General features: G+C 43.8%; 1 protein-coding gene across 1 annotated transcript in view; it reads left to right on the top strand.

Annotated features, from left to right (window-relative positions):
• LOC118215092 overlaps window positions 1–15,690 on the top strand; it is an 800,072-nt gene that overhangs the window by 778,443 nt on the left and 5,939 nt on the right. The window contains exons 9-11 of the mRNA XM_035395528.1: window positions 3,428–3,497; window positions 5,125–5,422; window positions 9,051–10,857. Coding sequence (XP_035251419.1) covers window positions 3,428–3,497; window positions 5,125–5,422; window positions 9,051–10,857 — 2,175 coding nt within the window. The remainder of the gene's footprint in view (window positions 1–3,427; window positions 3,498–5,124; window positions 5,423–9,050; window positions 10,858–15,690) is intronic.

Raw genomic sequence — 15,690 nt, forward strand, 5'->3', positions numbered from 1 at the left:
GGCCACCCATATGCATTTCATGGCGGCAAATGTATTCCTTTTATTAAAAAGTTACACCAGTTCACCACTGTGCCATTTCTACTAACAATTTCTTCACTTGGCTACCGTACAAAACCTTCTTATCAGCAAACGCCACGTTTCTACATTCATGTTACCTCGCCCTGTTATCTATCTAGCCACATACAAACAATTACTACGTATGTACGTTCTGCAACTCTGCATTAAAACATTACTATAACATTATTATTACAACATTATTTAAAATCATGACTCACTCATAATTATAACTACTACTGAACATGACAAAAGCACATCAGTGCAATAGATTACACATGTTACTTAACCCTCTGCTTCAATGATTAACATCTTATACAGACTGTTATATATGCCGTTCGATAAGGAAACTAAGCGCGTTCATGGTCACTTAATTTACTTCGCACTATAGTCTGTGATCATGTCAACCTTCACCTACATGCCCATTCTGCTAAAAACATATTGTTTCAACTACGCAATTTCATAATTTATCCTAATTTATCTCACACTGTTGTTATTTTCTCATGTGCAAATCCTGCTGGGACATATGCGTCTGCTTCTATTCTCCACTATCATGTTTTCCGGTTCTGGTTTCCGGTTCCTGTTCTTAGCAAAACAGCGAAGAGGATTCCTACCTGCAGATAAGCCTATCAAAATGCCTTATAAACTTTACAAACACTAAAACTGCATCTCCGCGAAATAACAGACAACGGAGCAGGACAGAAGGCTACACAAGTTGTGACCTAGGGAGCTCTAATTTTACGAGTTTGCTGATTCTTTTGTCAATCAAGGCTTGTTGCATGGCCATGAGTACATACACTGGCCATATTTCACCTGCGTTTCTCATGCGTTTACGCTTACACCACCGCACCCTTTGTCACAGCCACTGTTTTACATATATAGCAAACCGAAACTGCTAAACGGTACACGCTCATCAGACTGTACAACTTCACACAAGGATAGCCATAATCCACAACCGTTTCTTACAGGGTCACTTCGCATTTCTCACTCTCATAATAAAACGCTTTGCAAAAAGAAATGATATCTACAAACAATATAGGCTATCTTGCCTCACCGAAATTAAGATATATTCCAAAGCAATGCTACCCAATATTTCCTCAATTCTTTCAAGTCACTTGGCCCTGTGTGTATAAGCATGCAGTACATGGACAGGCCAAACATATGTGTGGATGGCTTTCTCAAAGTCAAGATTGATTGAACTTCGATTTATGGCGTTACTTACGAGTTGGAGTGTGGAGAGGAAGAGAGGAGAGAGGGAGGAGGGAGGAGGAAGTGATCCCCGAGACTCAGCTGAGGCAGCACGCGCAAAGTTCAAAGCCGGAAAATGCAGCTTGGGACAGGCCAGCTTGATCGGCGACACCGGACTCCCAACACGAGCCCGTCAGTACTTCAAGGCGTAGACACACGGTTCCAAAGCGGTGCGAACACTCTTAAGTCCAAAGGTACAGCGATCCAGGGTTATTCGGCGGGGACACCGAGGCTAGGATAGCTTCCTAAAAATCAACGTGAACCACGGCTCGGGTACGGAGGAAAAAAGGAAAAATTCGAAAAAGATAAAAAGAGGAGAGGCAGCCTCGGGGGTCATTGACTTAAAAACCTGGTCGGGATAGAGCGGTCTGAGCTGTCATTGGTTGTTTGGAGGGCACACCATCGTATCACGTCCGCCTTTCCCATTGTGGGGCGGGTTTCAATAACTTTGGTAAATTAAATTAAATTTTGATCTAGTTTTTATAATTATTTAGCAATGCAAGAAAGGTGGATATACTTTGTACCCCAACCTTCGTTCTGAGTATTAAAATATACCCATACCAAACATGATTGCTTTTGGTTCAGGTTACGAGAAGATGAAGAATTATTTCTAAGTCGTGCAGGCTAGCGAACTCAGAAACGCGATACTGTAATATTCTAATAGCCTGCTCTCACTTTGAGTTTTTCAGACCTGTTGGGTATTGTAATTGTATTTGTTAATTCTTCAACTAGACTTTCCTCCATTCGCTGGTGTGAATGAAGCGGCCTTGAAATACTGACGGTGCCCGCTAGTCGCCGGTGGTGCTGTATAGGGATACGCAGCAGTTATGTAGGCGCTGAGTTGACGCAGTCCAGAGATATCACACCGTGGGGGTTCATACCACGAGCGTGGTTAACAGCGAATGAACATTCCTTACTATGCCTCCACTACGTGCAAGGAGGTTGTTAATCCCCCCCACTGTCATCTATAGCTTTGATTTTAGAATTATGGGTATCTGGCATGAGGGGTCTGGCGATCCTGAAAGGAAGTGGAAGATAGTGTTGGAATGTTGAAAGTAACAGACGCAGGCTCATTTGTGAGCTTATGCAGGAATAAAGCATTTTAGCCCTCAGAGAGAGGACTGCAGTGACACAATTTACAACTGTCCTACAGCGGTGAATGGATCTGCTTTAGACATTAGTGCACGCACTAACTTTGTCTGACAGGGAGTACTATACATCTCCCCTACTAAACAGGAAGAATACCAGTTAACCCCCCAGTATGTAGAAGCAAATCCAAACAACAGGTGATGATGGGGTGGTGGAGGGTGAGTGCAGTTGTGAGCAACAGCAGTGAAGCAGGCAAAAGCAGCGCAGGCAAGCAGCAGCACTGAGAGGTCTGATTTGTGGGTTAAAAAGGCGCTCCATTGGTGATGTGTGCCTCTGATTGGATGGGTAAGAGGAGAGTGTTGTATGTATGCAATTGGATGATTGTGGAAACGCGTGAGTATGAGTTTCATGGAGCCGACCGATTGGTCAGCTGCAATTTTTGAGTTTCCTGACAGAACTTGATTTGCACATTCTGTTCGTTTCTAACTCTGATGTGTGTACAAGAGAGAAACTGCGCAAATGGTTCAGTGCACAATGTGTAAACAGATTCTTCTGGATAGAGCTGCTGTAAGAGGATGGGTTTAATTGGAAGCCCTGTCTCCATGTGCTGGTGCTTTGGTAATTTGTATTTGTCCTAATACTGTAGCTTATTCTTCTGCCTAGTTGGCTTTGCAGAAGTTAGGTCTGAATAGTGTTCACTGTGTGAACTAAACTGTGTTCTTGGCTAGAAATAGCTGTACAAAATAAGTATTGTACCTTACTGAACCTGTGTTTAGCAGTTGTCTATGACTATGAAATGCACTTTTGTACGTTGCTTTGGATAAAAGCGTCTGCTAAATGAATGTAATGTAATGTGCTGTGAGTTAGAGCTGCAGTAAGATGATTAGTTTAACTGGATGCTCTGTCTCTATGTGCTGTAGGTTAGAGCTGCAGTAAGAGAATGAGTTTAACTGGAAGCTCTGTCTCCATGCGCTGTTAGAGCTTCAGTAAGAGGATGAGTTTAACTGGAAGCTCTGTCTCGATGTTTTGTTCACAGGGTCCAGCAGTCACTGGAGTACAGCTCTTTTGATGAGAAGAGTTCAGATAAATTATCTTCCGCAATAAAGGTATGAGATCTTTTTTTCTCGTTTTTAATGGGTTATGTGTTTTCTTTGTGCAGTAAAGTTATTTGGTATATATAATGCCTATTTAATATGGTGCAAGGGTAATGTTTACAAGTTCCTAACATTGCCCTTAACATTAATAACATATTGCACCTTTTTTATATTATTCATGATCATCAAAAGTGGAATATCATATGAACACAATAAACCAGCTTTTTACTTAAACTATATAGGTATTAAAATGCTCTATTTCAATGATCTTAGCGCATGGTAAAGCATATGGCACACATATATTTAGGTTGTGTCCAAACCCACTTATACTGGTTTAACAGGGGATTATTTGAGCGCAATGTAAGGCACAGGGTTCCAATGGGCTGAACTTACTGCCTTAATTTATAGGTGTGTCTTGGGCATAAACAAGTTATAAACCAGTCAGCATATCATCTCCCATTCCCTCTAATAGCCACCTGCACTTGCACCTTGGTGGATTGATAATATAATGGTGGATTTAAAAAGACTTAGAAAAGACAGATTTACCTCTGTCATAAAAGACCTGTTTCTGCGCGAGTCCATTAAAATTAGGAGATCTAAAAAAACAACCATCATGCACAGTGAATCCCGCAGACCATATTTGAAAATAAATCATAAAAAGGTGATTTAAAATGTCGAAATAAATGCAGTATTCGCTGGGCAATGTTGTGGATTTTTTCAATCAAATAAACCATTCTGTCTGCTTGGCTGGCTATAGATGAAGCTGCTCTTCTGCCAGCTGATTCCTCCTTGCCCGTGCTGCTGGGGTATCTCGGTTCATTAATATGCATCAGCACATTCAGTTCACCATCACGCCTTCTAAAGTCCTGTAATGTGTCCTTGTTTATGTCTGACATATCCATGACTTTGGCAACGTTATGCAACACACAACACGCCACAAAGAATATTCAGGCCTTCTGAGGGCTGTATTGTAATGTTCCACCTGACTTATGCTAACATCTGAAGTGTATTTTCAGCATTCCAAACGTCCTCTCTATTGGGCTACAGTACATATTTTTGTGAGTTTTCGATTGAATGACTATTCACACACACTATTATATTATCTTCAGCTGTGTCCTTATCGGACAGCCGTTGTACCCTAACAGCCACCCCTCCAGGAGGGGGATTCCCCTAGAAGACTGCAGGAATGACGGAGTTGGCCAATATAAAGGAGTCATGTCTTTATCCAGGATAATTTACGGATCCATGTGTAACCTTACATTACATTACATTACAGGCATTTAGCAGACGCTCTTATCCAGAGCGACTTACACAACTTTTTTACATAGCACTTTACATTGTATCCATTTATACAGCTGGATATATACTGAAGCAATGCAGGTTAAGTACCTTGCTCAAGGGTACAACGGCAGTGTCCTTACCCGGGAATCGAACCTGCGACCTTTCGGTTACAAGCCCAGTTCCTTACCCACTGTGCCACACTCCGTCCTTACATATAGCATCGTAAAAATTCAATGTTATGGTTCATGAATTATGGCCCATTTTATTTTTTGTGTTAATTTATTATTGTGATACAGCACACCTCTTCATGTATTTATTTCACACTGATACAGCACACCTCTTCCTGTGTTTATTTCAGCCTCTCCTGCTCACTCTGATGAAGCTGAAGAAGGATGAGAAGTTGAAACTGTTTCAGAGCCATCTGAGTCAGGATTGCCCGGAATGCTGTCTTGACGATCAGTTTATGAAGTTTATTAATGAATTGTTCGACAGTCGTGAAGTTGATGATTACCCTGAATGCATTGAGAGAGAGCAGGAGGATCCTGCGGCTGTGTGCATAGTTGAGAAGTTGCTAGAGACCTGTGGCAGTGAGGGGTTTCTGAAGATCACACTCCACATCCTGAGGAAGATGAAGCAGAAGGAGCTCGCTGAGCACAGTAAGAGCTTTCTCTCATTGCTACTGTGTGTCAATTAGAATTTTGATATGAGTTTAGATAGCAAATCTAACAGTGATCAATGTTCTGATTTACAGCATCTACACTTTCATAATTGGGATGGCAGGTATGCCATCCCGCCAAGTTACGCCTTGGCGGGGGCATGCCCCATACCTATACAGCACCGAGAGTTTGGCACTTTTCAGGGTTCCCCACTGAAATAACCACAACAGCCACAGACACTCAGCCCTTAAAAACATTAAATTCTGTACATTCTGACCCCATTTCAACAAACAGAACTCATAAATAACTTCACATGTCCACACAATAAAGCCCCAAACTAAGGGGATTTTGCGTTTTCTCCTTCTTCTTCTTCTCTTTCTTCTTCTCTTTCTTCTTCTCATTCTTATTTTTCCTGCCGCCTATCCCACTAACAACATGTCTCCCCATTGGACATTTCACTGACACCAGCCAAATCTTCACCTACACGACCCAATCAAAAACGCGCATACACACGCAAAATACCGATACCTTTCTACTCTGAAACATTTGAAGGTTAAACAGCTAGTCCGCCTGTGGCCTAGTGGGCAAGGTTACAGTCTTGAAAACACGGGGTTGTAGGTTCAAGCCCAGCTACGCACATGTTTCTTTAACCTGCTTCGACCCTCACAAATTATTGTCTACTACTTATCAATTATTGCTTTTGCACCATATCTACCCGCCGTTCACCGTTCAGTTATTAACCGGCTACAATATTGCTAAGCCATATGGATTCAACGGCAGCTAATCTGTGTTTACTGGCCTGTGTTCTTTTTTAAAACCACCGGCAGGTTTGCTAATGATATTTCATGCACTGCATAGCTATGGCATGGTGCTGCACTAACGAAGTCACGGACTGGTAAACCTCCGGTTGAAGGCTTGAATCCCGACTCGCCATCAGGCAGATCATTTCCTCTTTTACACTAACATTTTCTTACGCTTATATTTGCTTTACCAAAACTCACTCACGGCCACCCATATGCATTTCATGACGCAAATGTATTCCTTTTATTAAAAAGTTACACCAGTTCACCACTGTGCCATTTCCACTAACTATATTTCTTCACTTGGCTACCGTACAAAACCTTCATATCAGCAAACGCCACGTTTCTACATTCATGTTACCTCGCCCTGTTCTCTATCTAGCCACATAGGCTACAAACAATTACTACGTCTGTACGTTCTGCAACTCCGCATTAAAACATTACATTTAAAATCATGATTCACTCATAAGTATAACTACTAGCACTGAACATGAGAAAAACACATTCGTGCGATAGATTGCACACGTAATTTAACCCTCCACTTCAATAACGAACGTTAAATACAGACTGTTATATGTACCGTTTGATAAGGAAAGTAAGCTCGCTCATGGTCACTTCATTTACTTCGCACTATAGTCTGTGATCATGTCAACCTTCACCTACATGCCCATTCTGCTAAAAAAAAACACATGTTGTTTCAACTACGCAATTTCATAATTTCGCCTAATTTTTCTCACACTTGTTATTTTCTCATATGCAAAGCCTGCTGGGACATATGCGTCTGCTCCTATTCTCCACTATCAACTTTTCCGGTTCTAGCTTAACAAAACAGCAAAGAGGATTCCTACCTGCAGATAAGCCTATCAAAATGCCTTATAAACCTTACAAACACTAAAAGTGCATCTTCACGAAATAACAGACAACGGAGCAGGACAGAAGGGTACACAAGTTGCGACCTAGGCAGCTCTAATTCTACGGGCTTGCTGATTCTTTTGTCAATCAAGGCTCGTTGGATGCCCGTCAAATCCGTGAGTAGCCTACATAGCTACACCCTGCCATATTTAACCTTTTCTGATGCGTTTACAATTACGCCACCGCACCATTTGTCACAGCCACTGTTTTACATATATAGCAAACCGAAACTGCTAAACGTACACGCTCTTCAGACTGTACAAATTCACACAATGATAGCCATAATTCACAACCGTTTCTTACAGGGTCACTTCGCATTTATCACTCTCGTAATAAAACGCTTTGCAAAAAGAAATGATATCTCATAAAAAACACGTTTTCAACGTACAAAAATGCCAAGTTACTCAAAAGTATTGATATCAAAATGACGCCAAGTTACGGTACTACAAACAATATAGGCTATCTTGCCTCACCGAAATTTCATAACATGTATTCCAAAGCAATGCTACCCAGTATTTCCTCAATTCTTTCAAGTCACTTGGCCCTGTGTTTTGTAACCTTACCATATTACAATGTCATGCAAACGTTGTGTCAGATCAAAGTGTCAAATATTTCGTATTGCCTCATGGAACACATGGAAATTCATGTAGAAAACTGCTGGTCAGTCACTACAGGAAGCATATTTCTCCAGAAAACATATGTTTATACTTGCTTCTGAACTGAATTTGACTAAATGTACAAGTGATTGTATATTTGCAACGTACAATAAATACATGTAAAATACATATTGTACATACATACAGAACTTCTTTATCCCCATGGGGACATTTCCCTCGCAGCATGTTACATTCACATTTACGAACAGACATTTATAACAAGAAACATACAATCATTCACGCAACAGAAAGGCTGGCCACCAAAATACATACATACCAATACAAATTGGACATATAGATGCCTATTCAATCAATCATGACTGTGAGAAAGCCATCCACACATATGTTTGGCCTGTCCGTGTACTGCACACTTATATACACACAGGGCCAAGTGACTTGAAAGAATTGAGGAAATACTGGGTAGCATTGCTTTGGAATACATGTTATGAAATTTCGGTGAGGCAAGATAGCCTATATTGTTGGTAGTACCGTAACTTGGCGTCATTTTGATATCAATACTTTTGAGTAACTTGGCATTTTTGTACGTTGAAAACGTGTTTTTTATGAGATACTGTTTTACATTGACAATATTTCATATTGTAAATAAAAGGCCAAAAATAACATTTATTCATTTTACATTTAAATTTATTAACATATTGCCTCAAGCAGTTATTACAGGGACAAGTAAATGGACAAGATTAAATGTCCCTGAGGGGGGTTTAAAGGCAGAATCTTGTGCTCAAAAACCATGATTTAGACCACTGTCCCATCAGACATACTGAGTTTGTATCCCGGAATCAAACTCAGCAATCAGTATAAAATTATTACATTATAAGGGCCTCTTGGTGTCTCATGCTGTAAAGAAGCTTGTTCCAAAAGCAAAAGCATGACCCTGCAACGGGGTGTCCTTGTTGGAGGCAGTTGGTTGGGAACTCAGAATCGAAAGTGTTAATTCGGTCGAAAACGATTATAGCGAGAGTGACAGTGACACTGATGCTGCTGTCAGCAAGAAATTCTATTTCAATGATGGAAGGTATGTAATACTGTGAGAGAGGTGTGTAATGCTGTGTGAGAGGTGTGTAATGCTGTTTTAGGTGAGTAACATACTGTTATAAGCATATAACACTGATATGTATGAAATATTGTGAAGACAGAATGCATTAATACTTTTATTGGCTGTTTTTTCTTAAAATCTGTTATTGAGTGGGAAATATTTATCACATTTTTTAAATTATTATTTCTCATATTTCCTCTCTTCAGATGAGTCCATAAAAAGAGCCCAGCAGGCACTGAAAACTCATCTGAAGAAGCAGTTTGAATGCATATTTGAAGGTTTAGCAAAGCAGACAACCCTCCTCAATGAGATCTATACAGAGCTCTACATCACAGAGGGAGGAAGTGGGGAGGTCAATAATGAACACGAAGTCAGACAGATTGAGACAGCATCCAAGAGACATACCACACAGGAGACTGCAATCCTCTGCAATGACGTCTTTAAGCCTTTACCTGGACAAGGGAAACCTATCAAAACTGTGCTTACAAAGGGCATCGCTGGCATTGGGAAAACTGTCTCTGTGCAGAAGTTCATTCTGGACTGGGCAGAAGGAAAAGCCAATCAGGACATTGAGTTCATCTTCACTCTTCCTTTCCGAGATCTGAATCTGCAGGAGAAAAAAGAATTCAGTCTGATGCAGCTTCTGCAGCACTACTTTCCACAGCTGAATGAGATCAAAAGTGTTGATGGTGAAGTCAACACCTTCAAAGTCAGTTATAATAAAGTTGTATTTATCTTTGATGGACTGGATGAGTGTCGACTTCCTCTAGATTTCCATTGTAATAAGTACTGCTCCGATATAACAGAGTCATCATCAGTGCATGTGCTACTGACCAACCTCATTAAGGGGAATCTGCTTCCCTCTGCTCTCCTCTGGATCACCTCCCGACCAGCAGCAGCCAATCAGATCCCTCCTGAGTGCGTCCACCAGGTGACAGAGGTACGAGGGTTCAATGACCCGCAGAAAGAGGAGTACTTCAGGAAGAAAATCAGAGATGAGAACCAGGCCAGCAGAATTATCTCACACATGAAGTCATCCAGGAGCCTCTACATCATGTGTCACATACCAGTCTTCTGCTGGATTTCTGCTACTGTTCTGGAGACAATGTTGGGTAAAACAGAGAGTGGAGATCTGCCAAAAACTCTGACTGAAATGTACACACACTTTCTTCTCATTCAGACTAAGGTGAAGAATCAGAAATATCATGGCACTGATGAGACAGACACAAAGAAGATATCAGCATCAGATACAGAAATCATCCTGAAACTGGGGCAGCTGGCTTTTCTACAGCTGGAAAAGGGCAATCTGATATTCTATGAAGAGGACCTGAGAGAGAGTGGCATTGATGTCAGTGAAGCTTCAGTGTACTCTGGGGTTTGCACAGAGATCTTTAAGGAGGAGTGTGGGCTGTATCAGGAGAAGGTCTACTGCTTTGTGCATCTGAGCATTCAGGAGTATCTGGCTGCCTTGTTTGTATTGCAATCATGTGTAAATGAGAACAGAAATGTACTCAGAGCAGAAGAATCAAAACCTCACAGTGACAGAGTGCAGCTGTCTGAGTTACATAGGAGTGCAGTGGATCAGGCCTTAGAGAGTAAGAATGGACACCTGGACCTTTTCCTCCGATTCCTTCTCGGCCTCTCTCTGGACTCCATTCAGACTCTCTTAGGAGGACTACTGACAGAGACAGGAAGCAGATCAGAGAGCATTAAGAAAACAGTCCAGTACATTAAGGACAGGATCAGAGAGGAATCTTCAGCAGAGAGGATCATCAATCTGTTCCACTGTCTCAATGAACTAAATGACAACTCTCTAGTGCAGGAAATCCAGAATTCCCTGAGATCAGGAAAACTTTCTGATAAAGAGCTGCAACCAGACCAATGTTCAGCTCTGGCCTTTGTGTTACTGATGTCGGAGGAGATCCTGGATGAGTTTGACTTGAAGACATACAACACATCAGCAGCAGGTCATCAGAGACTGCTACCAGTAGTCAGGAACTGCAGGAAGGCCATGTGAGTATTATGTCATTAATAATGTAGATGATTGACCACATATTTTCCCACTTTTTAATTCTGGTCAGAATAAAGTGCAATAAAATTGCCGGGCAACGGACAATTTGGTTAAAAAACGATTTATGAATCAAGATGTTTTAACTTGTGCCCTCATTTAATGTCTTGTATCCAGAACATAAGCAGTATCAAATGCAAAACCTCAGCACTTACCATATATTTTATTTTATTTACTATTACTATTTACTGATTTGATACATTTACAAATTATTTGCAAAGATAGCATTTGTGAAATAAATAAGGAGTTTATTGATATCAGAGTGATCTGATGGATCAACGTTTGTCAGAATATACAATTCATGCAGATTAAAATGAAGAGAAGCTATATTAAGTTACAGTATTAAGAAAAGGTGCCCTATTTTGGTGACAGCACAGGCACAAACACACCTGGAATTGCTTGTCATATTTTTCACTTTCACCAGGGTTGTTAGTTTTATGGTCTGCAGTTAATCTGTTAATCTGTGTCAGCATGGGTTTGTTGGTGCAATCGGGGATGTGCCAATAGAAACATTTGGCACTGTGTTAGTTTGGTGTTGAATAATGCGTTTGTAGTTAAACCAACCCATACCAGGTTTTAACTTGTGCTAAACTTGCTTTTAATCATGTGTTTGGCTGGGCTAGGTCAAGGATTGAGTGAACTTTTAGAATGTTTAAAATGCATTTTAGAATTTTGGATTGATTGGGTGGTACATCACTGTACAGCCCTCAGAAAGTCAGTGCATTCTTTGTGGTGTGCTGTGTTCTACACTACATAGGCATACACCATGGATGTGACATAGACCCTCACAGAGAACACATTACAGGACTTTCATACGGAGAGAAGCAGAGTCGCATGTGACAATCACTACAGATATTACAGAGCACAGAGTGCACGAGAGAACAGGGACTGGTTGGCTATATAGCCGTTTCACTAGTGAATGTACATTCATCTTATCAAGTGCATGTCTGGAATGAATGACACTTAGTTGAAGTAAATTATTTTTTTGTTTATTTTAAATAGTGGTATAAAACAAAAATTGACAGTAAAGAAACAAAAAAGCTATAGTAAATCCAGACAAAATGCTTCTTTCCTGTCCTCTGGTGCACAAGCGTGATGCCTGCCTAGCTGAAACAGTAGCGGTGGCAGCAGGATGGAGAGGCTGACTGGAGGCTGTCTCTGCCAGCTGCCTCCTGTTCCTGGCCAGTCTGGGAATATTCTCCCTGTGGAACTGTTCATGAGAACAGAACCGTTTATTACAGCTTTTAAAACTGGCATATGAACAGAAAGTACACTGTTTTGTTTAAATATTAACAAAAAATTGAATCAAAACTATTCAGTTTCATCTTCATTGGTTTGTAGAAGTCCTCATAATGGTTGTAATAGTTCATAGTGTTGGGCAGAGAAAATTCTCCCCTTAGAATAACCAGGCATGACAAGGTATATCCATATAAGAAATAGGATTTATTTCTGCAGAAAGAGTCCAGTACCTACTGTGGTCTCCCTCACCACCCACGGTTGCAGTTGCCACAGCAATATAAGAACCAGTGCAGTGAGTCTCAGGATCAGTTAACAGAAAATTCATTTAATTGTATTAATTGTAGGGGGAAAGGGAAGGGGAAGCAAAAAAGAACAGAAACTTCTTCCCGGTCGGGGTATCAGTCTTCCTCCCCAGGGTGAGTACAATCCTCCTGGGAAGACAAAGTGAACAGTGGTTACGTGCGTGAGCTCGGGCACTGGCCAGCACGCTCCAGGTCGGTCTCCACTCCTTCCTCCCTTCCGCAAAAAGGTTGAACGTTGCAATCCTACAATTCCTCTTTCTTTTTCCCTTGTTGGCTCACAGCCGCTTACCGCCCAATGAACCGATGAGGAGAGACGCCAGGCGCACTTGCTCTCCCTAGTCCCGCGCAGCCCTCACTCCTCTGTGCTGCTCCTTATACCTTCGGTGAGGCAATCAGCTGAGCAGTCTCAGGTGTGCTGCAGCAGAGTGGAAAATTCCACATACCTGCACTCTGCTGCAGCCCTGTCCTTGGTGCTGATCCTTGGAGCTCACCTGGTCTGCAGCTTGCTGTCCCTGGTCCTGAAACCTTCCAATATTTCAGACGGGAGGTAATGTCCACTCACCACTTGTCCCAGCAGTCGCCGGTGGCGGGAGGCCCGGCCGCCCTGGTGCTTCTCGTGCTCTCTTGTGGAGCACCGATAGGGCCTCGGGGCGCCACATACCCATCCCCTCAGCTCCAAGCTGTCACCTGGAGCGCCGGACCATAGGCATTCCCCCCGTCTGGAGAGGGCGTCAGCATTCCCATGGAGCTTCCCGGACCGATGTTCGACCTTGAAGCGGAAGTTCTGTAGGCTCAGAAACCACCTAGTGACACGGGAATTGTTATCCTTATTCACAGCCATCCATTTTAGCGGGGCATGGTCGGTGACCAGTACGAACTCTTTACCCAGTAGATAATACCGCAGCTTGTCCATAGCCCATTTGACTGCCAAACATTCTTTCTCTACCGTAGCGTAATTCCGTTCATGCTTCATTAGCTTACGGCTGATGTACGTGACCGGGTGTTCGGCCCCTTCACGTATCTGGGAGAGCACGGCCCCGATCCCCCCCCATGGAAGCATCCGTCTGTAGTACAAATGTCTGGTCAAAGGCCGGGGTTACCAGAACTGGCTCGCTGCAGAGGGTCTGTCTCAGGGTGTCAAAGGCGGCCTCAGCTTCTGCTGTCCAGCTGACTCGGTTGGGACGATTCTTTGAAGTCAGGTCATGCAGGGGTGTGGCTATGGATGCAAAATTGGGGATGAATTGCCGGTAATAGCCAACTAGGCCTAGAAAGGTTCTCACCTGCTTCTTGGTCAGGGGCTTGGGCCATGTTGCGATTGACTCCACCTTCGTGGGTTGGGGTTTCACACACCCCCGTCCGACCGTGTACCCAAGGTAGTCCGCCTCCTCTAACCCCAAGCGACATTTGGTTGCGTTGGCTGTCAGTCCAGCCTCCCGGAGGGCCCCCAGTACGGCCTCCAGCCTGGCCAGATGGACCTTCCAGTTGGCACTATGGACCACAATGTCATCGAGGTATGCGGCCGCATATTCCTGATGGGGTCGGAGAACTTGATCCATCAGGCGTTGAAAGGTTGCCGGTGCCCCATGGACCCCAAAGGGTAGGACTCGGTACTGGAAAAGGCCATCCGGTGTCACAAAGGCGGTCTTCTCTTTAGCTTGTGGGGAAAGTGGAACCTGCCAATACCCGCGAGTGAGATCCAAGGTGCTGAGGAATCTGGCCGGCCCCAGCCGTTCTATCAGCTCATCTACCCTGGGCATGGGGTAGGCATCAAATCGTGAAATTTCATTTAGTTTCCTGAAGTCATTGCAAAACCTACGGCTACCGTCTGGTTTGGGTGCAATAACTATTGGACTGCTCCAGGAACTGCGGGACTCTTCAATGACCCCCATCTGTAGCATCTTTCTGACCTCTTCCCTGATGGCCTCACGCTGGGCCTCGGGGATTCTGTACGGTCTCAGTCTAACCTTCTTCCCCGGTTCGGTGACGATGTCGTGCTCCGTTATCGAGGTCCGCCCGGGTAGGTCAGAGAACACATCTCGATCCAGGAGTTCTCGGAGGTCCTGGACCTGGTGAGTCGTCAGCTGCTGCCCCATGGTTACCTCGGGTGTGACCTGGGGAGAGAGATGAGCAGCAAGCCCCTGGGCCGGCGGTTGTTCAGCTTCATACCACCGTTTGAGCAAGTTAACGTGGTATATTTGAGTGGTACGCCGCCGTCCCGGCTGTCTGACCTTGTAATTGACCGGTCCAGTTTTCTCGGTCACTTCATACGGCCCGTGCCATTTAGCCAGAAATTTACACTCGTGTGTCGGAACCAACACCATCACCTTATCCCCCAGCTTAAACTCTCTCACCTGGGCTCCGCGGTTGTATACTCGGGCTTGGGCCAGCTGGGCCTGCTGCATGTGCTCCCGGACCATAGGCCATATGCAGGCCATCCGTTGGTGCATCTGCTCCACGTGTTCAATGACCGTGCGATGGCGCGAGGGTTGCTGCTCCCAGGTCTCTTTGGCCAGGTCCAGCATTCCTCGGGGTCGCCGCCCATACAGCAGTTCGAAGGGGGAGAATCCTGTGGACCCCTGCGGTACTTCGCGGATGGAGAACATTAGATAGGGAAGCAATTGGTCCCAATCCTTACCATCTGTCTCTATCATTTTCCTCAACATCTGCTTTAAGGTGCGGTTAAATCTCTCTACCAACCCGTCTGTCTGCGGGTGATAGACTGAGGTCCTCAGCTGTTTCACCTTCAACAGGTGCGACATCGCCTTCAGTACTGTGGACATAAAACATGATCCCTGGTCAGTGAGTATTTCTGATGCTATACCCACCCGGCTGAACAACAGGAACAGTTCTCTGGCTACCGTCTTCCCGGTGGCTGTCCTCAATGGAATAGCTTCGGGAAACCGGGTAGCATAATCCATGATGACCAGTATATATTTGTGTCCCCGGCTGGACCGTGGGAGCGGGCCCACAATGTCCATTGCGATGCGGCTGAAGGGGATATCGATGATAGGCAGAGGTATTAGTGGGTTCTTATAATTCACCTTGGGGCTGTGGAGCTGACATTCTGCGCAGTGGCGACAGTACTCTTCGACGGCTCTCTTTACGCCCGGCCAGTAGAACCGCGGAAGGATACGCTCATAGGTTTTCTCGACTCCCAGGTGCGCCCCCAGGAGGTGGGTGTGTGCAAGATACAGGACCTTTGAGACATAAGTCTTGGGAACTAACAGCTGTTTGTGA

The sequence above is a fragment of the Anguilla anguilla genome, chromosome 16 (assembly GCF_013347855.1).
Source record: "Anguilla anguilla isolate fAngAng1 chromosome 16, fAngAng1.pri, whole genome shotgun sequence".
Taxonomy (NCBI): domain Eukaryota; kingdom Metazoa; phylum Chordata; class Actinopteri; order Anguilliformes; family Anguillidae; genus Anguilla; species Anguilla anguilla.